Source organism: Drosophila rhopaloa, unplaced genomic scaffold, assembly GCF_018152115.1.
Source record: "Drosophila rhopaloa isolate 14029-0021.01 unplaced genomic scaffold, ASM1815211v1 contig_163, whole genome shotgun sequence".
NCBI classification, from domain to species: domain Eukaryota; kingdom Metazoa; phylum Arthropoda; class Insecta; order Diptera; family Drosophilidae; genus Drosophila; species Drosophila rhopaloa.
Genome location: NW_025335043.1, coordinates 9581882 through 9609590, shown reverse-complemented (window position 1 = coordinate 9609590; position 27709 = coordinate 9581882). Strand labels below are relative to the sequence as shown.

At 42.2% G+C, this 27709-nt stretch overlaps 7 protein-coding genes across 8 annotated transcripts; 5 read left to right on the top strand and 2 right to left on the bottom strand.

Moving 5' to 3' along the window:
- The first annotated feature begins 302 nt into the window (after window positions 1-302).
- LOC108053677 lies at window positions 303-15905 on the top strand. 2 transcript variants are annotated; one of them, XM_017136389.2, is made up of 5 exons: window positions 303-468; window positions 1101-1245; window positions 13741-13856; window positions 13912-14334; window positions 15021-15905. In XM_017136389.2, the coding sequence occupies exons 3-5, from the start codon at window positions 13834-13836 to the stop codon at window positions 15538-15540; spliced, it is 966 nt and encodes a 321-aa protein (XP_016991878.1). In that variant the 5' UTR covers window positions 303-468; window positions 1101-1245; window positions 13741-13833; the 3' UTR covers window positions 15541-15905. The 2 variants fall into 2 exon arrangements, with proteins under 2 accessions (XP_016991878.1, XP_016991877.1); XM_017136388.2 differs by having other exon boundaries at window positions 1098-1245.
- A 244-nt stretch (window positions 15906-16149) lies between these two features.
- Window positions 16150-17147, top strand: LOC108053671 (mediator of RNA polymerase II transcription subunit 4). Its single transcript, XM_017136383.2, has 2 exons — window positions 16150-16465; window positions 16529-17147. Exons 1-2 carry the CDS (start codon window positions 16229-16231, stop codon window positions 17066-17068), a joined length of 777 nt encoding a protein of 258 aa, XP_016991872.2. The 5' UTR covers window positions 16150-16228; the 3' UTR covers window positions 17069-17147.
- A 662-nt stretch (window positions 17148-17809) lies between these two features.
- LOC108053674 (cell division cycle protein 27 homolog) lies at window positions 17810-21370 on the top strand. Its single transcript, XM_017136386.2, has 3 exons — window positions 17810-18388; window positions 18447-18522; window positions 18592-21370. Exons 1-3 carry the CDS (start codon window positions 18365-18367, stop codon window positions 21204-21206), a joined length of 2715 nt encoding a protein of 904 aa, XP_016991875.1. The 5' UTR covers window positions 17810-18364; the 3' UTR covers window positions 21207-21370.
- Window positions 21371-21523: 153 nt separating this feature from the next.
- LOC108053675 (meiotic recombination protein P22) lies at window positions 21524-22727 on the bottom strand. Its single transcript, XM_017136387.2, has one exon. The coding sequence runs from the start codon at window positions 22644-22646 to the stop codon at window positions 21672-21674; it is 975 nt and encodes a 324-aa protein (XP_016991876.2). The 5' UTR covers window positions 22647-22727; the 3' UTR covers window positions 21524-21671.
- Window positions 22728-23165: 438 nt separating this feature from the next.
- LOC108053681 (39S ribosomal protein L50, mitochondrial) lies at window positions 23166-24030 on the top strand. The gene is made up of 3 exons (XM_017136394.2): window positions 23166-23245; window positions 23300-23400; window positions 23462-24030. The coding sequence occupies exons 1-3, from the start codon at window positions 23213-23215 to the stop codon at window positions 23889-23891; spliced, it is 564 nt and encodes a 187-aa protein (XP_016991883.2). The 5' UTR covers window positions 23166-23212; the 3' UTR covers window positions 23892-24030.
- Window positions 24022-25538, bottom strand: LOC108053680 (nuclear receptor coactivator 5). Its single transcript, XM_017136393.2, has 2 exons — window positions 25050-25538; window positions 24022-24991 (listed from the first exon to the last, which is right to left on the bottom strand). Exons 1-2 carry the CDS (start codon window positions 25469-25471, stop codon window positions 24298-24300), a joined length of 1116 nt encoding a protein of 371 aa, XP_016991882.1. The 5' UTR covers window positions 25472-25538; the 3' UTR covers window positions 24022-24297.
- Window positions 25539-26507: 969 nt separating this feature from the next.
- Window positions 26508-27699, top strand: LOC108053679 (60S ribosomal protein L18). Its single transcript, XM_017136391.2, has 4 exons — window positions 26508-26576; window positions 26641-26670; window positions 26957-27043; window positions 27109-27699. The coding sequence occupies exons 2-4, from the start codon at window positions 26668-26670 to the stop codon at window positions 27583-27585; spliced, it is 567 nt and encodes a 188-aa protein (XP_016991880.1). The 5' UTR covers window positions 26508-26576; window positions 26641-26667; the 3' UTR covers window positions 27586-27699.
- The last annotated feature ends 10 nt before the right edge of the window (window positions 27700-27709 follow it).

Below are 27709 nucleotides of genomic sequence, written 5' to 3'. Positions count from 1 at the left end.
ATAATTGTTTTCTGTGTGCAAATAGACGTGCACGTGTTGCAGAAGTTTCGGTTAACGGTTATTAAATGCAGTTTTTGCAGTTTGACAACAAAATGCAGTCGCCAAAAGTGCAAAGTGCAGATGGTGGAGACCGGCACGGCCACTAAAGCCAGAGAGAAAAATTGGGAAAGAGCCCGAAAAGCTTTGAGAGACCTGAGTCTTGGCCAAGAGCAGAACCGGTTCGAGCCGCGTTTTAGACCAGTTTAGACCACTCACAGGTGCTGGAGCGTTGTCGCAACTCCCGAGCGATCAGTTCGAGCTGAGATCGCGACGCGTTCGCTTCGATTTTTAAACCCGATCGCGGTGCATTTGCAATCCCCGAGATTGACAAACAATACAATCGCAAAACAAAGTTGTACTCCAACAAAAACAAAAAAAAAAACGAAACACAAAAACGGGCAGCAAATTCAACTATTTTTAGCGGATTACGTGAGTGTCATTTGAATTTTTTCGGCGTGAAGTATACGCCCGATCTGCTGGCGAGAAAGAAAAAATAGAACAGAGTGCTGGCCAAAATTGCTCACCATCTGTATCTGTGTCTAAGCCAGAGCTTTGCCTGTGTGTGCGAGTGTGTGTTGGCCAGCTCCAAAACCTGCTGCTATTATTAGCCTTAGCCAAGATTATGGGCCATTTCATTATGGCGCTGCAATTTGCTGAGCCGCCGCAGAAAAACACAAAAACGCAAAAAAAAATAGAGTTTGGGCCGAGAAGATTTGAGCTTAGTTAGACGAGTTCCAAGTCTTGGCCATTGTGTTTGGGCCGCCTCAAACCGATTCGAACCAACTTGGGAGAAGCTGCAACGCCTTTCATTCATTCATTCATCGCAAAGACAGCGATTATATCATACACCTCGCGATCTATTCCATGTATTAACGTGTTGGCTGGCATTTTGGCCAGAACCAGTAAAGGTTTTTGGCCCACACACACACGTACACACACTCACTCTACAGACACCAACGCATTTGCATATCTCTGAAGGAGACTACGTCATCGCCTTCATTTATATTAATATTTCTCCACATCTCTTGCCATGTTTGTTTTTCCGATTTTCGGTGCAGCAGCCAAGTGAAGTGTAATGAAATGTGTACAGCAGCCAGAAACTAACAACCTGTCGCTGTGGCTGGCAAAAAGCGTTAACAATAAATAAGCGAACGAAACAATACCAACAGCACAGCCAGTTCAACTGTATAACAATGAGGAGAGAAGGTAAGCCAGTTTTTGTATTTTTATTTATTTTGTAGCCCACAACAGTGCCGTGGAATACATTCCCATATATACATATTTAGAGGAAGTTGTGTGGATGCACCGACGAGTGTGCAGGGCAAAAAACTCAAGGACAAATAGCTTAAATCAATATTAGACAAGCCTAACTTTGTTAGAGATATTCTAAATCGATTTGGATGAAATAAATAGAGTTTAGGTTTTAAAGCACAGAAATAGTGTTGCTTCAAATATTTAAAAATCTGTGATACAAGATCAATAGTAAGTTTTTAACACATTTTGGAAGATCAATAGGATTTTTTAAGGTTTTTTTAAATATAATTACTTATTACTAATTCTTTAATAAATATATAATAAGCTTTTAACACATTTTGGAAGATCATTAGGATTTCTAAACGTTTTTAAAATATAATTACATATTACCAATTCTTCAATAAATATTTATTCCTCTGTTTCTCAGACAAATCTGCTTTTCAAGATCAATAGTTTCCTATCCAATCTGTTAACACATTTCAAATATCATTAGAATTCGTTAGTTAGCATTTACTAATTGTATATGTATAATTTTAATATATTTATAATTCTTAATTTAAAAGTAATTTAACTGCTTTCTCAGTGTAAGCTCAACTTGTTTATTTGCCATCAATTTGTTTTTGGCTCAGTGGAATTGCATTTTGAGCATCTTAAGGTTGTCTTCCACCTTCCACCTTCGGTTTCGATTTCCGCAAACGTTGAACTGTTTTGCGGGGGCGGTGATTCCGATTCCATTGGTGATTCCATTGATTACGCACCGGTTGACCCTGAAAGTGTCAGCCAAACGGCGGCTAAAGACTGGCCTTATATGAGCATGATTTGCTCTTTTGTTGGCCACACAACACACAACACAGTTTGTTCGCCTTTCAGTTTGGCTGCTGGTGGTGTAGAGTGCTTATGTCATTTGTCAACCGACCAAACGTAAACCAGAAAAGGATCCAAAATGAAAATTCGAGTGAAAAGGCACTTTGGTCATTTGGCAGAAAACTGCAATCTGTGGAATTGCCTTAAGGCGATGATGGACCCGTACAAATGCCAATACCAAATGGATCAATGAGTGAAATTTAATGGCTTTATATGCATTTAATTTATTGCTTTCTCTTTTTCTCTTTTTTTTTTGGTTTTTTGCCCCGAATGACAATCGTGATGGCAAAAGGCAACCGGGGAAATGCTTTGACATAAGCCCTTACCTAACGATATTATCATATCGCAGACGTCGACACAAAGAAAAGCGTTTTGTGGGTTTATCTGCAGTAGGTATGTACATCTGCAGCTCCCATAGTTAGTCTGTTTTTTTTACCCATGCATCCCACTGTGCATAACAGAACTCGCTTTTCGGTGCGGTTCAGTTTGGTTTGGTTTGCTTTGGCTTGGCTATTTTTCTTCTGTATTATTTTTTCGTGTCTTCGCCGCTGGGGATGTTTATGCTTAAAAGCCAGCCATGCTTAGCACGCTTGCCATCCAATAAAAGTTGCACGGACGGCAGCTAGAAATTCAAAACCATCGCCAGCGGCCAAGTGTTTCTAGTTTTTCTCTTCGCCTTCTTGCTTATTTCGATGACAATGTTTTGATAATAATGATAATTTTCTGTGTCTTTTATTGTGCCGGGGTTTTGTTTTTTCTTGGGTTTGGGGTCAGCATGGAGTTGTGCTCGTGATTGCGCCAAATTCGGTAACAATTAGAGGTAGCGATGATAAACTTTTGCACTCAACTTTGCGACTGCTCATGGTCATAAAGCGTAATTCAGCGGGATGCAGCGAAAGTTACGTAATGTTCATGTTGCGGTTTTTATTTTGCAGACAGGTTTTTAAAACGGCCAATTTGCAGCTGCACATGGTGCGTATACGTGTTAACCGAAAACAGCGAAATCTTCGCTGTGAAGTGGGCATATGCAAATGCTCGTCGACGACCATCAAAAAACACAAATCAATCAGTGCTAATCACCCTGGGCAAGTCGGTTATATAAAGTCAAGTCACTACCCACAAATGTGCAATCTACAGACACCCAGCTTTCGCAATCTTTTCCCATCTCGAGTTTGCGTGTGAATTCGAAAAGACAACTGAAAACTGAAAACCAAAAACTAACCAACAATTATGCAGGTACGAATTATTAAACAAGCTGCAACTTTCATTTGACATTTGAGAGCGTACACATGCAATTGAAATCTGCAAGTCGACAGATGACGCTGATGATGTCATCACGTGTGTGTAATTAATGCCCCGTGTCGCTTGCACACTCATTGCGTGCAAATTATACAAAAAAAGTATCTGACATTCCGCGGTTGCAGTCGATCGAATGGCTATATAAATCAACGATCGACTCGCAGATCGATGCTAAGTTGAATGCTTATTGAATCAATGATGCCAACCGGTTTTGTTCAGCGATTGCTCAGTCGAGATTCGAATTCCTTTGGCTGTTTTTTAGGGTATCGCTCGCCAGAAAATTATGGGTTTCATTTGATTCCCAACACCGATGTTATGCGCCATTACTGGCGGTTTTATTATATTTGTTTACAAAGTATTTGCATATTAATGAAGGAATAAATTGAAAAACAGCAATGCTTTGTTTATCAAAAGTACACTAATTATATTGTTTGTTTTTTACAATTTTAAACATGTGTAGATACCTTTAATAATATATATTTTATCTGAAAATTGTCTTTGTTCATTCTAACAATCACCAATCAAGTGAATAATTTCCCTATTTTGGTATAAGAAAATTGGCTCTATTAAAATACCATTAAAAAACTCTGAGCAATTTTAATTTGTTAGCACTAATTTCAGCAGGTATGACCTCACAAAAAAATTAATCCAAAGTAGATCTAATTAAAGCACATATAAGTGTATGTATATTTTATGTGTTTTGCCGTTTTTACGATCTACTTCCTTTAATTTAAATTTCCTCCGTTTCCACAATCAAAAAACCACCAAGGAAACTTATAAATAGCCACATCTCGATTCAATTGGTTCTGTTTGGCATGGGAAACCATTAGAAGTGGACAAACAGTAAACAATGCTCAATATTCACAAGCTCTTCACTGTTCAATCCATAATTCAGTGCGCTATGGCAACGTCCTCAGTTTCAACATCTAATTGAGTGAACAAGCATTTGATGAAATGTGCCCAAAACAGAGAAGCAATCAACAATCAAGTCAAGAAGTCAAAGTAAAAAATACAACAAGACTTGTTGAAAACACAGTTTTTGGCTTCTCGAGTGCCCTAAGCCTTAACAATTCCCCAAGCCAACTGAAATTCTGTGAGCCACACTTGACATTAAAACATTTTCTCAGGGGCCAAATCCACGCCCCCACAGATCTTCCACATCGGCAGATAAGTGGCTTGAAAATTATACATGTATTCCGAGCAAAGGCAAATATTATACAACATCAACTTTGCCAAATTATAAAAGGCAACACCCATCTCTCATAAATCGCCGTCTGCGTTTGCCGCCAAAAGACCTTGACGGCGGTCCAAAATACACAATAAAACGAACTGAATGAAGAAAAACTTTAAATACAAATAAGCAAAGCCGACAACAAAAGGCAAAAAACTCTCAAGATTGTGTTTGATATTTAGCGGACATTCAACATACATATTTAGTTTATTTTCCTCTATGGTCATCGCCACGAAAGTCGCATCATTAGTGTTCACATAATACGATGATTACTAAGAGATGTCATGCAAACATTAAACGATAATTAACTTGAGCACAGCTTTTTAAGGAAACCCAAATGGAGTTCCTGAAAGGAGAAAAACTGGTGCTGGAATTTCCGCCATGCCGCGAAATAATTGTGGAACAATGAATTGCGAAAAAAAAGTCTGGTCGCCACTTAACGAGTTGCAATATTAATTAATCTCTGGCCGTGTCCCGGGCGCATTAGAATATTCGTATCAGCCACCAACTGGGCATTCTCGATCCGATCCAATCCAATCCAATCCGCTGCGATCGGAGCAGCTGCAGCCGAGCGTGGGAAAACGATGGCGGGAAACTGGCCAAGGCGGACACAAGAGGCCCGGGATGCTAGATACTAGATGGTGGATGTGGATGTGGATGTTGATGTGGCTATGGATGTAGAGCCACGATCTCCAGCTTGCATTTGCCTACATATGTGTCGATTGCTGGCTTATTACTTGATATTTAAGGTCTGCTCTTATTTGCCCCCACTTTTTGCCTGGACAAGTGTACCCACAGACATTGTTGTCAACTTGCCAGTTGTGCAATCGAAATGAAACTAATACACAACTACAGGCAAGCTTCTTTAGATTAAACCTATTTATCCTGATTAGTGCAGTAATAATAAGTTCCGACTTGTAGCTCTCTAGCCAAATAACAAATATTAATAAATAATAACGAACCAAATATAAGATTTGCGGAAATGTTATATTCTAACAGTTTTTTAATTGATTTTAATGGAGCTTTAAATATTTTTAATTTAGTTAATTATTTATAGGTAATTAAGTTTTTTATGTTTGGTATTTTGGTTTCTTATTAAAAAGTTTAATTAAACATGAATCACAGGGAAGTTCTGTTGCCATAATATAAAAACTAGTTTTTGCTGCAGAGCCAAAAATACAAGTATAAAAATAACTCTTTTATGAATATAGCTTTAAATGCCAAATGATCAAGAAATACATAATATTTTGAAACATTTTTTAGATAAATCTTAATCCCCACATAAGCATAGGAGTAAATAAAGTTTTATGGAAATCCAAATGCTATATTGACACTAAAATTATTTGCAGATTAACTTTATACTCACTTCAATCAACAAACCTTTCGAAATGAAAATTTCCATGCAAATTACAGGTAATAAAAGTTATCTCCTGTCATTTTTGGGTGTACATATTTATTTCGTAAGGTTTTTGATTGTAGTGAAGTTTAGGGCTTAAGGCTTTTGATTAAAGTGAGAAAATGTTTCTGAGTAACTTGTTCTAATTCCATACTGTCTTAGGTAATTTCGACTGTATTTGCATTACGCCGCTTGCGATTGTAACTCGATCTTTATGAAAGTCTGTAGATCAATATATTACAGCTGCGGCTGGCTTTATGGGGTCGTAAAAGTGGCGCACAGTGAGTGTGTCTGCCTTTGATGGCTCGCCGGGCCACTTGTGCAGTTATTTGAACTATTAATGAAACCGAATTATGTGCACAGGCGGCAGTCGGAAAATAGGAGAAAAGCGGCACACGGGGGCAAAAACAAAAGTTATAACGGTACGGTTTTGGCGGTGGCATGCAGTCAAACAGATACAGATACATTTGGGTTCCCTACCGCCTTGGCTGACTGCCCATAAATAAGCCGAACAGGTTTACTAACCGCCAAGCCACCAAGCCACCGAACCACCGAATCACCGAACCACTAAACCACCTTACCCCCAAAAACCCACCGCCAAGAATATTTATTATGCGCATTGTTTTGGGTGCCATTTAGACCGTGCGCCACAGATACGAATCCACGCGGATTCAAGAACGCAGTTGCTTAGAACGTCGCACTGAATGAGTGGAAAAAACACCTGACGATCTTTATCTGTATCGGTTCTGCTCGGAAAACTGGCTAATGTTGGATACGATATGGTAGTAGTAGTAGTACCACCATCACCACAAATCTAGCCATTCGTCTGTCCAAACAGATCATTGTGTTGGAAAATGTACGGCACCCTTGTCTGCACTCAAGCCAAAGTGAAAATCAATTTACTTATTTACTACGTACACTGGAGTGCAATTATGCCGGAAGGCGACGACTCCATTAACCCAGAAGGGAAAACAGCAGGCGCCCACATAACCATATTGGAAATGTGTGCTAATGAAGTGCGAATGGAGCAGGGTGCCCTTCACTTATATTGATATAGAATGGTAGTGAAGTGCAGGAATGGGGGACACTGTAGTTTTGGATACTCTGGCAGATAATTAATATTGTTTTACCCTCTGAATTCTACTTATAAGTTACATTCTTTGCATAGCAAGAGTTTGGTATTGCTGAACCATTAGGAAATGTAAATTGATAGAAAATATCATTCATCAATCATATCATTCATATCAATTATTATCTTGAATGGTATTGTATTTTTGGTTTGTTACATAAATTTAGGTCTTTAAGGGAAACCTAATCTCAATACAAAAGAAAACCAAAAACATTTAGAAACTGATATTATACATAGAAACCATATAAATTATTATTAACTTTTCCTAATAAGCTTAACAATTTATTCAGATAGAGTTTTTTAAACTAATGACATTCAAACCTATTTAGCATGATATTACAACAAGAGACTAGTTTATGGAAACGACTGAATAATAGAAATACTAATACTTTAAAACTCCATTCTCCCATAGGATTATCTTGATCTTCCAAAAATAAGAAAACAATAAACGTTAACTTTGGGCACTGAATAGCATTTCCCAAATTCTTCAAATCATCCCGGCCTTTGTATTCTGAAGTATGCTAGCTGAGCTTCTAAGTCCTTGATTTGAGTTAAGTTTTGTGGAGATGGGAACCCAAAGACAATCCCGACCATAGAGATTACGACCAGACAACTGTTGCGTTTGATGGGGAATGCGGGCCATATAGAACCATATGTGTGTAGTTCGAGCACTTGGCATTCCCATTCGCAGGGAGTGGAGAAAAAGGGCGTAAGACGGGGTCAGGTTGATTGAAATTGATGTGGCAAACGTGACGCAGTCAAAAAAAGGGACCCAAAGACACCTTGCTAGCCCACTTCATCTGTCTTGGCCAACGAACAACAGATGGCCAACGGCTTCATTTTCATTTGCTTTTGCTAGTTGCCACAATTGCAGAAACCAAGGCGTAGCTCAAATAAAAACAACACCGAACTGTTGTAAACCAATTTTTTGTTGCTTAAAGTGAGCTTGCAAAAAAAACAGAATAAAGGAAAAAATTAAAAGGTTTTTTTGGCTGGAGGAAGTGGCCTTAGCTTAGGCCGTTAAGTCAACTTTCTCCGCACGAGTGTTGAGATTTAATATTGTTTGCCCACACAACAACGACGCCAATTGTAACCCTTTTTTTTAAGTCCGTCTCTCCGTTTCTGTTCGATTCTTTTCGACCCAAACCAACCATTGATTTTAATGGCTTACTTCGCACAGCACAACATCAAACGCCGCAATAAATGGCTAAAAAATTAATAAAAGAAATATGGCATCTTTATCGCACTTTCATCGCCCAATGCCGCACTTGGCCATAATTAATTTCGTTCCCTTGCCTTTTGGTCGACGTGAGCGGGCATTTATGGCTAGAAAGTTTTCGGGTCTTACACATTTTTTTCTTTCGGTGTTTCGGGTTGCACAGCTATTGTCGTTGTCAAAATGTTTTGCCAACTGACCGCCCATTTGAATTTTTTGGCCAACTTGTTGGAGCACTTTGAAATTTGCTACAGTGGAATTAACGACCCCTTTTCGTACAACATGTCAGCTAAAAGTTTACCCCAGATAGTTGCCAAGTTTTTGGAGAACTTTGCTTTCTTAGCCAGTGCTTTATGAATAATAAATAGTATATAATGGATACTATATATATATATATATATATGTGTGTGTGGGGAGGAGGTCGAGGATCTGGCCCATGGTACCGGGAACTGAATAATTTTAAACGCTGCTCATTTTTCAAGTCTGCGCGCCCTTTTCCGAATGCCTCTCGCTCCTCGGCGGCCTCTTTCTACGTCTGTTGTGTCTTTAATAGCCTGCAGGGTTAAAAATTTAATGGAAAAACGTTTTAATAAATCAGTTAAGTGGTCTTGCCGCTTTTTTTTTGCGGCTAATTACACGCATTAGTGTTGGCCAGTCCCAGATCCCGGCTCTTTGGCGTGTTAACAGCCGCAGCCGTGTCTCCAGCTTCCAGCATCCGACTCTAAGCACCAACTCCGACTCCATTTGCCACCACATACAGATATATATATCTATATATATATATATATATAGTTGGCAGACCCTCGTCGCAATGTCGGCCATGCAGCGCGTAATTTAGCAATTAAAAGCGATTAACGCGCGGCAGACATGGCTACTTAGTGTCTAAGATCGGAGACGAGACCACGCACCGCATACATATAGATATATAGATACCTCCATATATGTACATGTATATCTTACATATCCAAGGCGGTCCCATCCAGTCCTCTCGAAAGCCAGTTTGAAGACCAAGACTAATCAGCATTAAGTGTTTGGCTCTTAACAATGCAATCAAATTTTATGCTGATTATCGAAAACATGCTGCAAAAGTTAATAGTCGTAGGCAATTAAGCAAGGGTGTTTTCTTCGAATGCATTTCATGATCTCAATCCAATTTGAATAGCTAATAATGTTCATCAGCTTGGCACACTTAACAGCTTAAGAGATTAGCATAAAAAACTATGGTTTTTTACAGCTGTCAGGTCATCGATACATTTAGTTTTTTCATTCCAAGACATTGTGATTTATTGAGAAATATTTTACCATGTTTTAAACTATGCATATTTTTATATATTCCAAAAACATTAATCTTGTTAGATTGGTTAATATAAACCTATAACCTATACATAACAATCAATCACTAAATGGACCAAAAACCAAATGATAAAATAAACAATTCTGCAGATATTGATAATCATTGCAAATTATACTTCAAAATGCCTTAAGATATTGTTGAAGTAAAATATATACCTATAAAACATAATTCTAGCTTTCATGTCAAACATTTTCAATTATCTATGTGAAATATGTAGATAGTTGGCAGCCTTTTCTTGTCATCAGTTGAGGCCATAAATTTATCTGGACTACAAAACTAAATCAAAAACAATGGCTGATTTATGGATATTAAAAGATCACTTACTGCGCAACCGTATCGAATGGTAATTGTACAATGCAAATCACAAGCAACTCAAATTCCGCAGAATGACAACGTAAAGTGTGTTATTATTTATTCTATCGACTACTTCTGGGGGCAATGTGGGGATATTTATTGGATGGCGGTTTGGCGAACTGCAATTTTCGGTCAGGTAATGGAGGCTAAGACCCCGCCCCGCATCCTCCTGCGATCTTCACCGGATTGCTTTTTTGTGAAAGGCACTGGACTGCGGTTGAGTGGTACAGATTTTTTCGGTCGCAGGCTGCCCCATTCTAGTGAATGCCTTGCCTTAGTTTTGCGGGCAGATCTATCTGCCACATGTACAATGTACACATTTGGGGGAAAACTTTCTAAACCACGCCCCGAAAATATTGAGCTCTGGCCATGAAATTTGCATGCTGACCACAGGTTTTGGTCCCAACAGCAAGTTCAAGTCGTTCGTTCAACCTTTATGACACTTGACCACAGCCACGGAGTGCAGTGCATTGCTGTGGTCACTCTCGTGGCGCCTCGCCCTGTTTTTTCTCACCTGGGCGTTGGGTGTTACACAAATTGCCGCGAATTAACCTCTCGTTTTCGCTGGCAACGACTTCCGCTCTTAACCCATTGTTGCCACTGCCGCAGCGGAAGCAGCGAAAGTGGTGAAATCCATCGAAGACAATGGCGGAGGCGCCACCTCTTTAACGGTCGAACGACAAAATGCAAATCTCGTGTAACCCGGTCCATCTAATATGCTTTACGAGCGATGGGGCAAAAAGGTATAGTACACAGAGAGGAATATTAGCTAAAGCTTGGTATTAATATATAAGATCTGTCTTAGATGATTAAGGTCTCAATAATTAAGGCTGGAAACATCAGATGGTCTCATAATATTATATCATCTTAATAAACTGAGCATTCTTTGTTCTAGTCACCTTAAATGATGTCTTAAGTCTTTAGAATTTTCTTTATTTTTTAATAGGATTGAGTTTATTTCTATTTTAAGTTTTATTTAATTAATAACTTCATATGATTGTAATATATTTGTTTGCATAATGAAACCACCCATGTGTTTAGATCCTTTTAAACATTTGGTGTTTCTTTGATAAGAAGAACTTTAAACACTAAAATAGTATTCTTTTTAAAATATAAATAAATTAAATATGGATTTTTGCGGTGTACATATAGCACCGGCTTATAAGAACATATAGTGCATAAATTTTTGTGCATGGCGACAAAGATAACGATGCTCTCGAGTGAGTTCTCGAGGCTTTCACGGTTTATTAAGGCTGTTTATGTGGCGTTAAATGTCGAGGCCTTGCTGAGCCAAGGTGAATGCGAGAGCAAACACATTTTAATGGCATTCGCATTCCATTTGCCGCCGCCGCAAAAGGAAAAGGCTTTAAGGCAGGCAGGCCTAACAAAACAAACCCCAAAAACCGCATAAACAAATCAATGTGCGGAGTGGAAATGCGACGCATGGGAGTTGCAAGTCGCTCCGGCTTTGATGGCCGCCAAGTGATAGAAGTGGTCAGAAGTCAGTGAGGAGCGGGATGGAGCTGGATGGAGCAGTCCAAATCCAACCCAGAGCCATTGGGACCACACAGGACCTGGACCAAGAAGACCAGATGAAAGGGTCGCTCTTCCTGGGTTTCTGTCTCCCAAACCAAACTAAACCAAACTCCCCGAACCCCAATTCGATTTTTCATTTGACGACGTTCCCGCCCACACCATAAATGTGGTGTGTGTGTGTGCGAGTGTGTGTCCCCAGGCACTGAAATCACCGCATTGAACTTGAAAGTTTGCTGTGCGAAGCAGAGAGACCCCCACACAGATCCACAGATCCAGATCCCAACTGACAATTGTATCGCGATTGACCGCCGGGCAGGGCACAAATGTAAATGCACTCTGAAATTGGCTTCAGCTGAAATAATAAGAAGGCTGGCCGGCAAAAGTAAAACGGAGGAGGAGCAGGATCAGGAGCAGGAGGAGGAGGAGCCTTGGCCAACTGGCCAGATAACGACACCCTTTAATTGGCCTAATCGAGGCAATAACTCAATTTTATCAGCTGCCAGGCGTTAATGATATGCTGCCAAAGAATCTGGCCAATTATAAACATATTTGCCAGGCAGATTCGTTAAAATACCTAAATGAAAATATATATATCTGATTAGAATTTTTCCTGATTGACACATCCATTTTCTTCAAAGCAATATGCTAATAGTGTTCTCCAACCAAAGAGTCTGCAAAGTATGGACAGAATACTCAAACAGGTTCGTTAAAATTCTATTGAAAAAAGCTTAAAAATGAGATGAACTCTTGCTTTGGCAAAATATTGCCTTTTGATTGGCATATTCGAATGTCATAAATAGATCTGTTTTGCCAGAGCAATGCTTTAATGATACACTGGAAAAAATCGGAAACTATAAATATTTTTATAAGAAAATAATAGTTTTTTATATACTTGTTTTTATTATGTTAAAATTGTTATTATGAAAAAGCATAGAAAAGGTGATACAGTATTATTATTCTTTTATATATATTTTTACAAAATTGGTTTGATGACTTTTAGAGCTTGAATATTTTTCCTTTGCAATACTATAAGAATGTAAGGCATACATGTCGACCAAAAACTTAAACTCGATAAGAGCAGTCCTGCGGTAAATATGTTACCTGTTGATTGACACATTCGAATGTCATAAAAATGCTGATTTATTCGCAGGCAGGGTGCGTAAACAAATTCATGGGAACATCGGCCAGAGATTAAGTGTGCGGCCGGGGGAACCAGTTTGCCCTTAACCCGCTGGCGCTCCCTTTATCAACTGTCACCTCGGTTGGAGTGACGCACCCAGAACCGAGCACTACGTGACCAAGTGACAAATTGCAGGCGAACGGCGCCGAAGGACGGGCAACTTCAATTTCCCTGCCATGAACTTGAAAGAACGAATTTCTCCAGCTTTTTGAGTGGCTGCGGTGGGCCAAGGAGGATTTAACGGGACGACGAGGAAAGTGCAACGAACTGCCATCCAAATCATTAAACTGGGCGTGCCCTTCCCTCGCTGAAGAATCATAAATTGATATAAGTTATGCGAGGCGTTGAAGAAGTTTACGCAGGTCTGTTCTGATTGCAAAAAGGGAAAATTAACAGCAGCTCGACTTTATCCTGCGTCGACTTAAGGCTTATCGAAAGACCTTTTGTTTATGATCCTTTGTCTCCGATTTCAATTAACACCCACGCTTGGCTTTAAAAGATTGAGAAACAGAAATAATATCTGTGCCTTCGAAGGTTAAGTCGAGTTCTAAAATTACACTTGCATTTATTTATTTATATATTTACAACTTTCCGAGTTGCATGAAACTTGCATAACTTGGTGTTTTTACGAGCCAGATGGTGTTTTTGCGTTCAAACGTAATAATAATAAATATTTTACTATTAGCCTTTACGAGCACAGAACACTGACCCATAAAAATGAACGTTTTAGAACTAGTTACATAGAATTAGGGTGCAGTATAGATGCAATGCCAAATACAAGTTTCATCGTTCTAATTAAAAGTTCGAAGCTGTCCGATGGAGTGAAGCTAAAAGCTAATTGCCATGAAGCCAAGCTCATCGTGTGTTTGTTTTATTTCCCCGTTGCAGGCACCTCGAGGAATTGCTAGTCGGGTCCATTAGCAGTCAATCAGCCGAAGAGGCAGCAGAAGATACAGATACAGCCAGCGGAGCAGATACAGAATGCACGAGAGACAAGTGAAGAAGTGAGTCGCCACTTAGCGGCCAATCGGCGGTATAACATCTTCGATCCAATTACAGGTTGAAGGGCAGCCATTATGTTGCCACGCACGGTCGCCTCACTCCCGATCCGCCCTACGTGCACTCGAACCGGGGCTACTCCACGGACGGGGACGAGACCCACTCCCATCGGGCGCCCTCGGAGCGCACCTACTCGGAGTACACCCTGACCCACGAGCGCATCTCGCCGCAGTACAATCCGTCGCGCAAGAAGCGCTCCTCCTCGTCGAACGGCCACCACCAGCACCTCCAGAGCAGCTACAGCCACAGTCAGATGGGCCTCTCCAGTTCGCCGGACAACGGCGGACCCCGCTCTCTCAGCGGACCGCCGCCCACGCGCCAGCCGCCGCGTGCCCCGTCCGCCCTCAGCTACGACCAGGCCGGGGACGCCGGCAGCGACATCTATGTGACCAGTGCCGCCTACAAGGCGCCCTCCGAGATCAGGCAAGTTACTAGCAAGATAATTACATTACATTATCGGGGGTTTACCAAAAATCTCCTCCAACCTAATTCCAACCTAAATTCAAATCTCAGTGTCCTAGAAACCTCCTCAGTTTTGAGTAATAATCATAAAGTCAACAGAAATAAATGGTTAAAGATAGATTTTTTTAAATTCAGAGGAAAATATACTCCAAAACAAACCCAAAACTGTACAAATGCTGGGTTTTCAAAAAAATCCTTGAATAATTATTGCAATAGAGTTACAAAACTGGTGTTTTTGAAAATAGTGTTTTGAAGATGGATTTCCAATTTTGCAGGGAATGAAATATGTAAATTCAGAATTTAGTTAATATAGTAAAAGAACCATTTTATTTTTAAGACGATTTTAGATTGGTTTAATAGTTTCTATATTTGACAAGCTTCTTTTGTATACAGATAACTTGTCTTGAAACTACAAATTTGGTATTGAATATAAAGAATTTATTTTGTTTATGTATAATATTTATAGTTGATAAAATTTTTTGATTGAATATAAAGAAAGTATTTTGTTTATGTATAATATTTTTAGATAATAATTTATTATTTTAACTTGTTAAGGGATAGCTAGTATTGAGAGGTACCCAAGAACAAGTCAAATACTTACATTCCTCATTTCTATTATATTTCTAATTAATCTTTCTCCATTGCAGTCGCTACAGCCAGCGTCCAGTGTCCCGAGGAGCACCGCGGAGTGTCTACTCGGTGGCCAGCACGGCCAAGACGGGACGCAGTGCCCGTTCGACGACCAGGAGGGGTGCCAAGATCGAGACGATGTCCGCCCCGAACCCGTTCTGCCCCAATGTGAAGGGTGTCTGCTGCCTGATGCTGCTGCTGAATCTGGGCCTGATCCTGGTCACTTTGGGCTTCGTAATCGTGGTGCAGTTCTACGAGCCGCTCTACGTGTGGATCCTGGGAATCGTTTTCCTGATCTTCGGCTTCCTCACGCTAATCGGCTGCATGATCTACTGTGTGTATGTGTTCCGGGACGCCAAGACGCCGTCCCAGGTGCGAAACGAGGATCTCTACTGGACGCGCCACTGGCAGAAGAACATTGGATACACGCCGCAGGAGATCAACTACAAGGCGGACAAGTACGATGCCTACTCCGATCGCTATTCGGTCAGCAAGCTGAGTGGCAAATACTCGGATCGGGAGAGCCAGCGATATTGATTCTTTTTGTTATATACATAGACGGTTCGATTAGGGGGTCCTTCAGCCTGGGACAGCGAACAATATCCATAGAGACGTATAAACCACTTATATCTTAACTAATTGTAAGACTATCTACTAGTTCTAAACGGTTATTAACAAGGCCCCTCAACGTACCTGCTGCAAGTTGCTTGCTAGTTTGTATGTTTTAAGAGAGAAACTGGACGGAAACGAGAGGATACATGAGAGTATTGTAATCTGCCATATTTGAGAAGGTTTTACGTTCGTTCGGCTAAACAAAAAAGAGAGTTTTATGCTAAAATTGTAACTCCAATTGTAACACATGAGAAATAAACAAGCGAATAATACGTAATACGGACAAAAACCAATACTTCTTTAATTGATTTTTCAGTAGTCTTAGTGTTTACCTAGTAATGTCAGATTTTTGGACAGTGTAATATTTGAATGTGCCAGAGAAACTTCAAATTGTACCATCTCTAACAGGCAGTTAGGAAATTTATGTGGCAACGCCACATCGTCTGGCAACCTTAGCACTTGGTATTTTCTAAACTAGTCATAGTCAGTATGACCACATGTTAACTTTCAGTATTAATGGTATATTTCCGCTAGCCAAGAACGGCCACCTCGCGGTGTGGGAAATAAACAAATTGCAAATTGTTGGCTTACTAATTTGCCAATTGCCGTGATAATGTCGTTCCACCTGAGCACAAAGGAGCGCCTGCTGCTCCTGATCGACGACATCGAGATGATAGCCAAGGAGTTGATCGAGCAGGCGCATCAGAAGATCTCCAGCACGGAGCTGGTGGACTTGTTGGACTTACTGGTGGCCAAGGACGAAGAGTTCCGAAAAATGCTGGAACTGGCGGAGGAGCAGGCCAAAGTGGAGGAGGCAATGGACCTTTTGCGTGCCAAGGTCGAAGTCCATGTAAGTAACACCCTCCCAATGCCAAGCAACCATTTATTTAAAGGATTTTGCCTATCCAATTAGGACCGTGAGATCCAAAAGCTACAGAAGTCTCTGAAGGATGCCGAGCTCATCCTGTCTACGGCCATTTTCCAGGCCCGGCAAAAGCTGGCCAGCATCAATCAGGCCAACAAGCGACCGGTTTCCTCGGAGGAGCTTATCAAGTACGCTCATCGGATTAGCTCTGCCAATGCGGTCAGTGCTCCTTTGACTTGGTGCATTGGTGACTTGCGACGTCCCTATCCCACGGACATTGAGATGCGCAACGGGCTGTTGGGCAAATCCGAACAGAATATCAACGGCGGACCAGTGACCCACCAGAACAGTGGGATTCCATCGGAGCAGCAGAGATCGTTGTCCGGAAGCGGAGGAAGTGGGAGTGGCAGTGGCGCAGGCAGCGAAGTGCCTAATGCCTTCCAGAACCAATTCAACTGGAATCTGGGCGAGCTGCACATGACCATGGGTTCTTCGGGAAATACGGTGGCCCTGGAAACGCGCGCCCAGGACGACGTGGAGGTCATGTCCACCGACAGCTCGAGCTCCAGTTCCAGCGACTCACAGTAGGATCAGATATACTATAATTAAATCTCGTATAAGCTAGTGGTACTAGGTATTTAATAAAACAGCATTATAAGGAAAACAAGTTTTATTATAAATATTATTGTAAATGTGATTCGGTTGCAGGAGCTAATAGTGGGATTATATAAATATTTAATATGAATAATTTTTACGAAATAGCCCTAACTTAATTAATGTTTTTAAAGCGTATATCAGACTATTTTATTAATATACAATAGATTGGGTGGTTTTCTAAGTGAACGTCTAACCTTTAAAATTAACTTTTAATTTGTAAGATTATTGGTCAAACAAGTATTCTTAAGAGCTGAATAAAAAAATGAGTTAAAATATGAATTATTACGACATGTACATGTTTATTATGTTTATTAGTTTAGTAAAATATAAACATTTTACATTTAAAATGTGCTCGATTATTAAGCATCGATAACGAGTACTTGGCCATCTTTTGCTGTATTCAAAATATATAACATAACTATCGACGTCGGTTGTTGGCTAAGCTTTGATATCGATATATTGTTATTTGCATCTAAAATAAATGTTAAAAAGTTAATTTAAAGCCGATATCAAAGAAAATTTGAAATTTTAAATAAACCTATTTTTAAAACCATTAACATTAAATAATACAAATAAAATATTACCTATACTAGCACGATATCAATGGCCTTGACATTTTTGTGATACCAAGGTACGGTCCCACTAAACTAGACAAACACTCGATTGGCAGGGTCGCGTGCAATCGATACTTTGACAGCTCTTCTCTGAACATTCGTAATTTAGTTTTGCTTTTAAAATTTGGAATGCAACGCGAATGCAGCGTGTTTTAAGTAGCTAAAATGTGGCCAAGGTGTAGTCCAGTGTCGCCGCCAATATCAGATTTAAACCGTGTGCGTCTGTAACAAAAGCAAAGCCCCGAAAACTAAAGTAGAAAACCGAAAACCCCAGTCCGCAGTGTGTGTGTACAGAAGCGAAGGCTCGACTCAAACCAATTGCAATATTAAAAAGTGGAAGTGGAGTGGTCAGGGAGCGAGACACCGCCATCGCCACTTGGAGCACCCCGCATCTGCATTCGATTCGGGTTACATATATACACCTACACAGCACACAGCACACCACACTTTTACTTTTCCGTTGGAGAAAATTTGCCAAAAAAAAAAGCGTGTGGCGACATGATAATTTGTTTGATTTCTACACACTGCATGTTTGAATTATTGTAAAGCCAAGAATTATAGTCAAGCCATAAGACCCTTAAGCCTAGAGCCCCTAGAAAGTCAAACAGCAGTCATGATGATTCAAGAGCCCGTGCAGGTAAATCAATAGCTATTCGGTCCACCTGGCCTCTAAAAAACTCTCCCTTTTTTCAAAGGCCGCCATATGGCATTGCCTGAACTACTACGACTTCAAGGATGCTGTTTTCCTGGCGGAGCGCCTGTGCTCGGAAGGTAAGGTCAAGGTCTTTGCGGTTTCCATGTACATTGCTGATTTTCGCCCGTTTATTTTATTCCGTTCAGTTGAGAGCGACGAGACGATATTCCTGCTGGCCACCAGCTACTTTCGCTCCAATCAGGTGCACCAGGCCTACTGGCTGCTCAAGGAGAAGCCGCGCCGCTCGCCGCAGTGTCGATTCCTGCAGGCCAAGTGCGCCTACGAACTGAAGAAGTACGCCGAGGCGGAGAGCGCCCTGATCTCGACAGGATTCGCGGACGCCAAGAACTGCGATGAGCTGCAGCGGGACTTTGGAGATCTGGCCTGCTTCGCCTACCAACTGATGGCCCAGATCTGCGTGCGGACCGAGCGCAATAAGCTGGCCATTAGTGCTTTGAGACGGGCCCTCAAGCTGAACCCCTTCATGTGGCACGCCTTCTCGGATCTGTGCCTGCTGGGCCAGGACACAGATGCGGCGGCCATATTCCAGATCCACAGCACAGATGTGTTCAACACCTGCCAAGGCAGCAGCGCCAACGCCAATGCCATGGTGCTTTTCGGCGCCGAGCAGCAGAGCCAGCAGCAGCAGGAGCGCCAGTCTCTGATTACCAACCTAAGCAATATCTCCAACTATATACTAACCACCCCCGTGGATCAACAGCAACAGAACCAGCAGCAGGCGCAGCAGATCAACCAGAATCAGAACCACAACAGCAACAGCAACCTGGTGACGCCCATCAACAATAATAATATTAACAACAATCTCAACAGCTCGATCAGCATGCTCCGCGGCGGTCTGGTGCAGAACTCTAGCATGCTGGCGATGCTGGAGGACACCCCCATGGGCTATCCGCAGGACCCGGCCGGCCAGCAGCACCAGCAGCTGTACGACATGAGCAGCGGTACACCCTTCCGAAAGCAGTTCAAATACCTTTCGGCCATCTCACCGCCCACTCCGAGCTTCGGCATTATGCCACTGACTAGTCCCTGCACCGGAAACGATGGGTCCTTCATCGGCAACCATACGCCTGTCATGAACATAAGCTACTCGCCGATGCCACAGATGCTGGTCGAGGTTAACCAGGAGCCAAAGATGGTGGGCAAGAAGATGAAGACACATTTGGGCGGGCTCATCAATCGCAAGGAGGGCAGCCTCAATAAACCCGCCGTCTTTACCCAAGCTGGAAACATAACACCGCGCACTCCGAACAACAATAATGTGGGCAACAATGGTAACTTGAATGTTCCGCCCAATCCGAATGCTGCAGTGCGTCGCAGCTCGCGGCTATTTAGCAACTCGTATTCGGTGAAGGAGAACAATAAATCGCCCAACATAGCCAACAAGTTCGTGCAGCCACGCTCGCCGCCCCGTAAAACCAAGTCACGGATGACCAAGATTTGCCTGAATAACGAACTGATAGAGGAAAAGTCCCACCACCTGTCCGAGAAGCGCAAGGAAAAGGTGGAGACCATCACCTCCTCGGGAGCCAATAACAATAGCGGCGGACGCAGTGCCGCCGAGGAAGCCAAGGTCTTGTTGAACAACAGCCTAAACAATGCCCAAACAATGGCACACCAGCTGATGGGATTCAAGAAACAGTCCGCAGATGGACTGATGACACTGCTGCGGGATTTGGCTGAAGCCTACCAGCTGTTGTCCAACTTCCAGTGCAAGGCGGCTGTAAAGCAGCTGGAGACGACGATACCAAAGCACCAACTGAACTCTAGCTGGGTGCAGTCACTGATCGGACTGGCCAGGTACGAGATGCGGGACTATGAGGCGGCGGTGGGGATCTTCGAGAGCATCCACAAGGCGGAACCATGTCGCCTGGACTTCATGGAGATCTACTCCTCCTCCCTGTGGCACCTGCAACGCGAGGTGGAGCTGTCTGCTCTGGCCCAGGATCTGATTAGCCAGGACAAGACCAGTCCGGTGACCTGGTGTGTGTCCGGGAATTGCTTCTCCCTGCAAAAGGAGCACGAAACAGCCATCAAGTTCTTCAAGCGGGCAGTTCAGGTAGATCCAGACTTCGTCTACAGCTACACACTTCTGGGCCACGAACTCGTGCTTACCGAGGAGTTCGACAAGGCGATGGATTACTTCCGGGCCGCCGTGGTCAGAGATCCGCGGCACTATAACGCCTGGTTTGGCATCGGCACCATCTACTCCAAGCAGGAGAAGTACGAACTAGCCGAGATCCACTACGTGAAGGCACTGAAAATCAATCCGCAGAACTCAGTAATCCTGGTGCACATCGGTGCCATGCAGTTCTACATGAAGAAGAAGGATCTGTCGCTGCAGACACTGAATACGGCCGCCACGCTAGATCCGAAGAATCCACTGACCCGCTTCCATCGCGGCTCGATCTACTTCTCGCTGGGCAAGTACCAGGAGGCGCTGCGCGAGCTGGAAGAGCTTAAGGAGATTGTGCCCAAGGAGTCTGTGGTGTTTTATCTGATCGGCAAAATCCACAAGACGCTCGGCAACATGGATCTGGCCCTAATGCACTTCAGCTGGGCCACCGACCTAGATCCAAAGGGTGCGAACAATCAAATCAAAGATGCCTTCGACTCAATGGCCCATCCCAGCTGCTGTCCGGCCAACAATACTGCCCTGGACGTTGATCTGGAGCCCACCTCGGAGCGTTCCGATGACTCTACGCAGGCGCAGCAGGATGGCAGCTACGACAGCGACTACTAGGGAGCTGCGACTCCAAATCCACGCGGTTGTATATACGTTAAACAGAAACACAGTAAACAAAGGAAAACTTAGAAACAGATACAAAAACCAGATCGATTGCTGCTGTATTGTCGTAGCGGAAAGCAAACCAATTATGAAGTATAATAAAGTCTAGATAACGTTTAGCATTAGTAATTTAAAATATACAACAAAGTAAATGGTTTAAACAAAATTGTGCACTCTGAAAGTCTAAGGCAAAATAACAAAACAAAACAAAAAAAAAAAAACAACAAATTAAATACCACTTAAATATACAAGAAAAGGATACATTTTAAATGTTAAGTTATAAGAACATGGATCTTATGGGATTAGCCACTCAATTATACATGTTGGACTTGGTCAATTGGAATTATCCTATTAAAACAATACAAAGCGGATACATTTTAAATGTTAAGTTATACGGAACTTATCTACATGTGAACACGATTAGTTTGTCTGATCCTCTGTCTCCTCCCTTTCTTGTTTAATTGAAAAATTCAGGATCTGCTCGTGGCTTAGGCCCTGAGTTATATCCAGGACATTTTGGAGTCGCTCCAAATCCACATTCAACATGATTGCCATGGCGGGCAAGTGCTCCTCAATCAAAATATATTGACGCGGCTGTCGTATCGCTAGTATGCGACTTATGTCCTTGGTGCCGAAGATTTCGGCAATGGAATCGCTCAGCGAAAGGTTCATGGAGCTCTCGGAACCGAATACCAATGGCGATAGGAGCAAATCTCTTTCCTCGGGTGAGGAGCGCAATTCACAAAGCTGTTCGGCAGGAGCCGAAAAAGGACGAAGGGGAACCACATTGGTGTCGTTTACAGGCGGCAGTTGATGAACAAAATGTGCCGGATATTGAGGAGGCAGCTTCGATGGAGAGGGCGTGGTCCCTAGATGATCATCGGAAAAGGTGGATTGGAGTTTGGTACGCTTTTCTTTAGCCGGTTGTTTTGGTTTTGGCCCAGGTTTGGCTTTGGTCTGAAGAGTCCTCTTCCTTTGTGTATTCTTTGGAGAAACTAGCTTTCGAGCCTTAAGCTTTTTGGTCGCTGGTTTCTTGCCTTCATCCTGGGTCTTTAGGTGGGTAATCTTTTTTGAAGGCTTCAAATGGGCCACTTTATTTGCTGGCTTTATGGGCTCGACTTTATCTGAAGTTTTCAGATGGACAACTTTCTCTAAGGTCTTCAGATGCACAACTTTATCCGCAGGCTTTAAGTGCTGAGTTTTTGACAGAGGCTTTTCCTGCTGGCAAATTAGCTGACTGCATTCATCTTGCGTTTCTCCAAACAATTGGGGAGAACGGCTTTTAGGTGGAATCTTCAGCAAATCCCGGTTTTCCTTGTCAATAAGTCGCTGTGATCTCCTAATTGGCGAAAACTGGGAACAGTATGTCGAGGCGGGACTTGAAGTCCTATCCATATTGAAAAATCTTACAGAAACAGCGCGTAATACTTTAAAATACGTTTGAAAAACTCCATTGAAGGCAATTTAGTCAAAGGACTTCGTCCGTAACAGGTTTTTTGATATCAAAGGAGCAAAATGTGGTCAGAGCTGCCACGTTTTGTAATTGTTGAAAAATGCCTAACGGTAAACTAATGTTTTAACCATATTTTCTTATAACTGCAATCTTTAATCGAAATCTTTTAACAGATACTCAAAAGCTCTTTTAATTAATAAAGATATTTTCAAATTTATGTAAATAAAATTGTACTTTGTTAAAAACAGCATTGTAAAAAAAAAAATATCAACCCACGTTGATTTATCTTCATGTCAAAGTTAATTAAGTTTAAAACTGAGAAGTCTTTTGAAATTGTTCAGTAAAAACTTTGTTATTGCTTACTAAAAGTTAATTTTTTAATTAAATAATTTAACAATCAGTTCATTTATTATTGTGTGGTAATTTTAGTATGGCCTGTACTTGTACAGTTTTAGTATTATCTCCCATGCACTGACGAATATTTGTGTTGGTCACACCGGTAATAGCAATGGCAGCGACTACTTTACGTAAAACCCCAGGGGTAAATAAAAATATAGATTATTTCAATTAAAATAAAATGACTCTGAGTTTTTAGCTTGTGGGAAGTCTGCAGAGATGTTTTGCCTCCGTTCCAAAGGCGAAGCCAACAAAGAACAAATCTTTATCAGCTGTCGGCGAGTCGATTGCCGCCAAGGGGTTAGTATTTTGTACTTATTCATCCAAAAAGTAAATATATATATTAACCCCATGTTTTTAGTTTCCTGCGACCTCATAAGCCGTACTCCCCACCTGCAAATGCAGCAGAACGTGTACGCTCGGTGGCCGCAGCACTTCAGTTAAAATCCGATCAGTTGGGGAATCTTTCCGAGAAATTCGAATTCCTGGCCGCCTGTTTCCAGGAGCTGCAGCACGGAGTACCCAACTCCCAGGTTCATGAACTGCGCACCATTGGCGATGTCATCTCCTTTTATGAGACATCCGTGGACACAACCGTCCCACTAGACGCACTGAAGCGCATTGAGCTGCCGGAGAATCTGCACATCCAATACGAGTATGTGCGCTTCAATCCCGAGACAGACACTAAATTCGATGGCAAGACGGCCTTCCCCAAGAGCTCCACGCTGGTCACGGGTCTTAAGTACCGCTCCAAGTATGAGGGACACGAAGCCAAACGATCCTGGCCTTAGAAACACAAGTCTGTTAGTTGTTAACTCCTACACTTATAAAATGAACTCAGTCTGGCCAAGAATTGAGTTAAAAATACAATTTTTTCATTTGAAAATTGTGTCGTTTTTGAGTAACTTAAAATAAAAGAAGTTTTTAATACTTTTTGCGTCAAGTGCAAAGCACAAGGAGCATTGCAATCTTGGCCGGCTGTCACTTGACGCTTTACTTTCATTTAATGCCAAGTATCTTTAAGAATTTTGGTTATCCTGATCCTGGCCTTGCACGATCTTACATTATTAAGATCCTGTTGTCTATTAAGACTGGGCTACAGTACTCTAAAATTGACTTAGAAATACACTTCGTTCATATTGAAGGGATACGAATATTTTAGTGGTTAAAAACTAAGATTTAGGAAACCCAGATAATCTATAGGAACTCTGCTATAGTCTGCTTGAGATCCGAGTTGTAAACACTTTCCAAAGCCGCCAAAACACGTTCGTCGCCTAGCAACTCCATCAGCCTCTTGTCCTCAGTGACGGCTTCGAAAGTGGGATACATGAGCTCACAGTTTATATCGGTAACCGCCGGTTTGTTCATGATGCTAAGGATCTTCTTCTGCAGCTCGATCTCTGGATCAGGGGCCTTCAATTTGGCCAGGGCATTGGCCTCGCCCACCTCACGCTTCAGTTGCTCCTCGCGTTCGCCCTCCAAATACTTCAGGATTACCTCGTACTGTGAGGCAGTCAAAGGATGATTGTCAGCCAGCCTCTCCAGGAGTTCCTGCATTTGATCGGGATGTCGTCGCTGTCCCTTGTGAATTGCGCTTACTGGCGGTGGGGCGACAGAATCGCGCTGCCTCTTCAGTCTAAAGTCGGTGGCCACCAGGGTGATGGCGTCCTCCAGTGGCATGTTGCGATGCTCGGCGGGCACGCCGTACAGAATGTTCACTGTGATGCTGTTGTGCTCCTCGTGCTGGGGCGTTACCAAAATCGCATACAGGCAGCCGCGCGATGAGATGTTGGCCAGGACCTTGCCCAGCATGACGTCCTCGTTCGGGAACAGGACATCGACCCGCATATTGCCATTTCTTAGCCGCTCCTCAATGTACTCGGCGTATTTGCTGTTGGCGAAAAGAGTGAATGATAATCCGATTTAGGATTTGGGCTATTATTACTCACGTATTCTCCCGATTCACAACTATAATCTCGCAATCGTTAATAAGCGGCTGGCCAGCAGCCGCCGCCGCCGCGGACATTACAATCCCACCTTGAACTGTGACTTGAGCTCCCTGCATCGGATTCCTTTTGGCATTTGCGTTTGCGGCCTTTGATTTTATGCTGGCGTTGCGTACGGTAAGCATGTTTTGCTTAAAAGTCGACTTGTGCAAGGCGGAGGCTGCCTTATTGGCCAGCTCCTCCGATTCGAACTGCACGAATCCGTAGTTTTTCTGGACCATTGAGCCGAGGACTTGGCCGTACGGTCGACAAATGCTCACCAGCTCCTCGCGCGTGCATACTGGCAGGTTGCCCACGAAGATGCGACTCTTGGCCAGGGCAGGATCCTTCGTTATATTGTAGCCAGCGTTACTGGGATCGGTCATATTTAAATGCTCTTCAGAACCCACGGAGATAAAATTGGAGTTTACTTAAAAATTCCAGTGTGACCAGGGATATTTGGCCATATAGGGCATTCTTTTATTATGTTCAATAGCTTCAAGCCAGAGTTGTCGACGTTGGTTTATTAGAAGTTGTTAGAAGCGGAGGTATTTCCCCTTGTTATATATATTTGCTTGGTTATTTGCTCATTTGAAAGAATTTTTTTGTTGAACATTCAAGAATTCCGCAATTCAAAATAAATATAAAATTCTTTAAATTAATTACTTCCATTCTAAACTTATAAAATATTTGTTTATTTAAATTTTAATTTAATGCAATGGGACTAAGATTGAGTAGGTATCAAGGCTGCTAACCAAAAAGTGTATAAGATATAATCATCAATTCGATATCTCATTTTCCACAGCTTTTCAATTTGGCTCAAAAAATGTTCAGCGAAAATGTCACCAAATCTTATTTACATACTTATTTTCATTTATAAAATGTTAAGTTGTTTCAATATGCATTGGGTGTTGATAAGCAGGTTCCTATTTTCGTATTTCCGTATTTTTTTGTATTCCAAAACTGATTGTTTTCTCTGCATTGCGATAAGTGCTAATTATTATTATGTTTCCTATTTGGGACAAGAAGGTTAAAAAATTATTTTTGACCTTCCTTCCTCCTATATAATACAAAATAAATAAGAATATCAGAAAATGACGTAGTTTTATGCAAAGCCAAAAAAATCTACATTTAAATTACTCAAAAAATTAAATATTAAATCATTTTCAGAATCTCCCCAATAATACCATAACACAAATAATGTTAAATAGATATAAGCGTAGCCAGACAGCCGCACAAAGCAAAAATTGTTCAAACATTTTATTTGAAAGGATTAAAAAAGATATGTAAAAAAAGGAAAGTAGAAGCATACAAAGTGTTTGTTCTAAGCAATATTCTTAAAATAACTAGGTTTACCTCATGAAAAGTTCTTAACAATTGCGCCTTAACAGAACGCTGTTAAAATAACAGCACCCGCGGATATTTTAGCGTCTTGTTTGTGTTTGGCGCAGCCACACTATTTTCTTTCTTTTGGCTTTCGTTTCCGGCGAGGTACGTGCAAGAAATTTCTGCTCCACGTTTTTGGCTGAAAATAATGTTTAATTCTCAATTTTAGCGTTGATTAATACATTCAACAAAAGAAATGGTGGGTTCCCGACAAAAACTTCCAGCCATCCTTACAGCAAATTGGCAAATAACCTGCAAACGCCATCGGAGCCCTAGCCCACGTGCACTATGAAGCCTTCTGGCGATAAAATGCCGAAAAAGAAAGTTTATTTATGTGCGCCATAAAGTTTGTGGTCTTAAAATATCATAAAACCCGGCAGCAAAACCAAAAAATGAAAAGAAAGAATTGTAAACATTCCACGAATGCTGGCAAATTAATTTCCGGTCGCAAACACCAATGCTAATACATCTATTTTTGATTGCAGGGTATTGATATCAACCACAAGTACGATCGCAAGGTTCGCAGAACCGAGCCCAAATCCCAGGATGTGTACCTGCGCCTGCTGGTCAAGGTAGGTCTAGGATTTCGAGGATTCTCCAGTGAATTAATGAATGTTTTTTCCATTTACCCCTGCAGCTGTACCGCTTCCTGCAGCGTCGCACCAACAAGAAGTTCAACCGCATCGTTCTGAAGCGTTTGTTCATGAGCAAGATCAACCGCCCGCCGCTATCGCTGCAGCGCATCGCTCGCTTCGCCAAGGCTGCCAACCAGCCGGAGTCGACTATTGTGGTCGTCGGTACCGTCACCGATGATGCCCGCCTTCTGGTGGTCCCCAAGCTGGCCGTCTGCGCCCTGCACGTCACCCAGACCGCTAGGGAGCGCATCCTGAAGGCTGGCGGCGAAGTGCTGACCTTCGACCAACTGGCCCTGCGCTCGCCCACCGGCAAGAACACCCTGTTGCTGCAGGGCAGGCGTACCGCCCGCACTGCTTGCAAGCACTTCGGCAAGGCTCCCGGTGTGCCCCACTCGCACACCCGCCCCTATGTCCGCTCCAAGGGACGCAAGTTCGAGCGCGCCCGTGGTCGCCGTTCCAGCTGTGGCTACAAGAAGTAAACGCCTGGCTGACTGGACTGGATTTGGAATCCTTTTGGTTAAGATATTGATTTTTCTCGCCGTCGCTTAGGCAGCACACGGCAATAAAGAAGTTTTTATTCCAAAAGGTGAAAACGAGTGGTCC

What these genes read in the sequence shown, in the direction of transcription:
- LOC108053679 (XM_017136391.2), top strand. An exon ending in ACCTGCGCCTGCTGGTCAAG is followed by an intron (nt 27,044 to 27,108) that starts GTAGGTCTAGGA and finishes TTACCCCTGCAG; the next exon opens with CTGTACCGCTTCCTGCAGCG.
- LOC108053681 (XM_017136394.2), top strand. Translation starts at nt 23,213, where the DNA reads ATGGCAGCGACTACTTTACGTAAAACCCCAGGG. An exon ending in CTTTACGTAAAACCCCAGGG is followed by an intron (nt 23,246 to 23,299) that starts GTAAATAAAAAT and finishes CTGAGTTTTTAG; the next exon opens with CTTGTGGGAAGTCTGCAGAG. An exon ending in GAGTCGATTGCCGCCAAGGG is followed by an intron (nt 23,401 to 23,461) that starts GTTAGTATTTTG and finishes CCATGTTTTTAG; the next exon opens with TTTCCTGCGACCTCATAAGC.
- LOC108053680 (XM_017136393.2), bottom strand. Translation starts at nt 25,471, where the DNA reads ATGACCGATCCCAGTAACGCTGGCTACAATATAACGAAGGATCCTGCC. An exon ending in GTTGTGAATCGGGAGAATAC is followed by an intron (nt 24,992 to 25,049) that starts GTGAGTAATAAT and finishes TTTCGCCAACAG; the next exon opens with CAAATACGCCGAGTACATTG.
- LOC108053675 (XM_017136387.2), bottom strand. Translation starts at nt 22,646, where the DNA reads ATGGATAGGACTTCAAGTCCCGCCTCGACATACTGTTCCCAGTTTTCG.
- LOC108053671 (XM_017136383.2), top strand. Translation starts at nt 16,229, where the DNA reads ATGTCGTTCCACCTGAGCACAAAGGAGCGCCTGCTGCTCCTGATCGAC. An exon ending in GTGCCAAGGTCGAAGTCCAT is followed by an intron (nt 16,466 to 16,528) that starts GTAAGTAACACC and finishes CTATCCAATTAG; the next exon opens with GACCGTGAGATCCAAAAGCT.
- LOC108053677 (XM_017136389.2), top strand. Translation starts at nt 13,834, where the DNA reads ATGCACGAGAGACAAGTGAAGAA. An exon ending in CACGAGAGACAAGTGAAGAA is followed by an intron (nt 13,857 to 13,911) that starts GTGAGTCGCCAC and finishes ATCCAATTACAG; the next exon opens with GTTGAAGGGCAGCCATTATG. An exon ending in AAGGCGCCCTCCGAGATCAG is followed by an intron (nt 14,335 to 15,020) that starts GCAAGTTACTAG and finishes TCTCCATTGCAG; the next exon opens with TCGCTACAGCCAGCGTCCAG.
- LOC108053674 (XM_017136386.2), top strand. Translation starts at nt 18,365, where the DNA reads ATGATGATTCAAGAGCCCGTGCAG. An exon ending in TGATTCAAGAGCCCGTGCAG is followed by an intron (nt 18,389 to 18,446) that starts GTAAATCAATAG and finishes CTTTTTTCAAAG; the next exon opens with GCCGCCATATGGCATTGCCT. An exon ending in GGAGCGCCTGTGCTCGGAAG is followed by an intron (nt 18,523 to 18,591) that starts GTAAGGTCAAGG and finishes TATTCCGTTCAG; the next exon opens with TTGAGAGCGACGAGACGATA.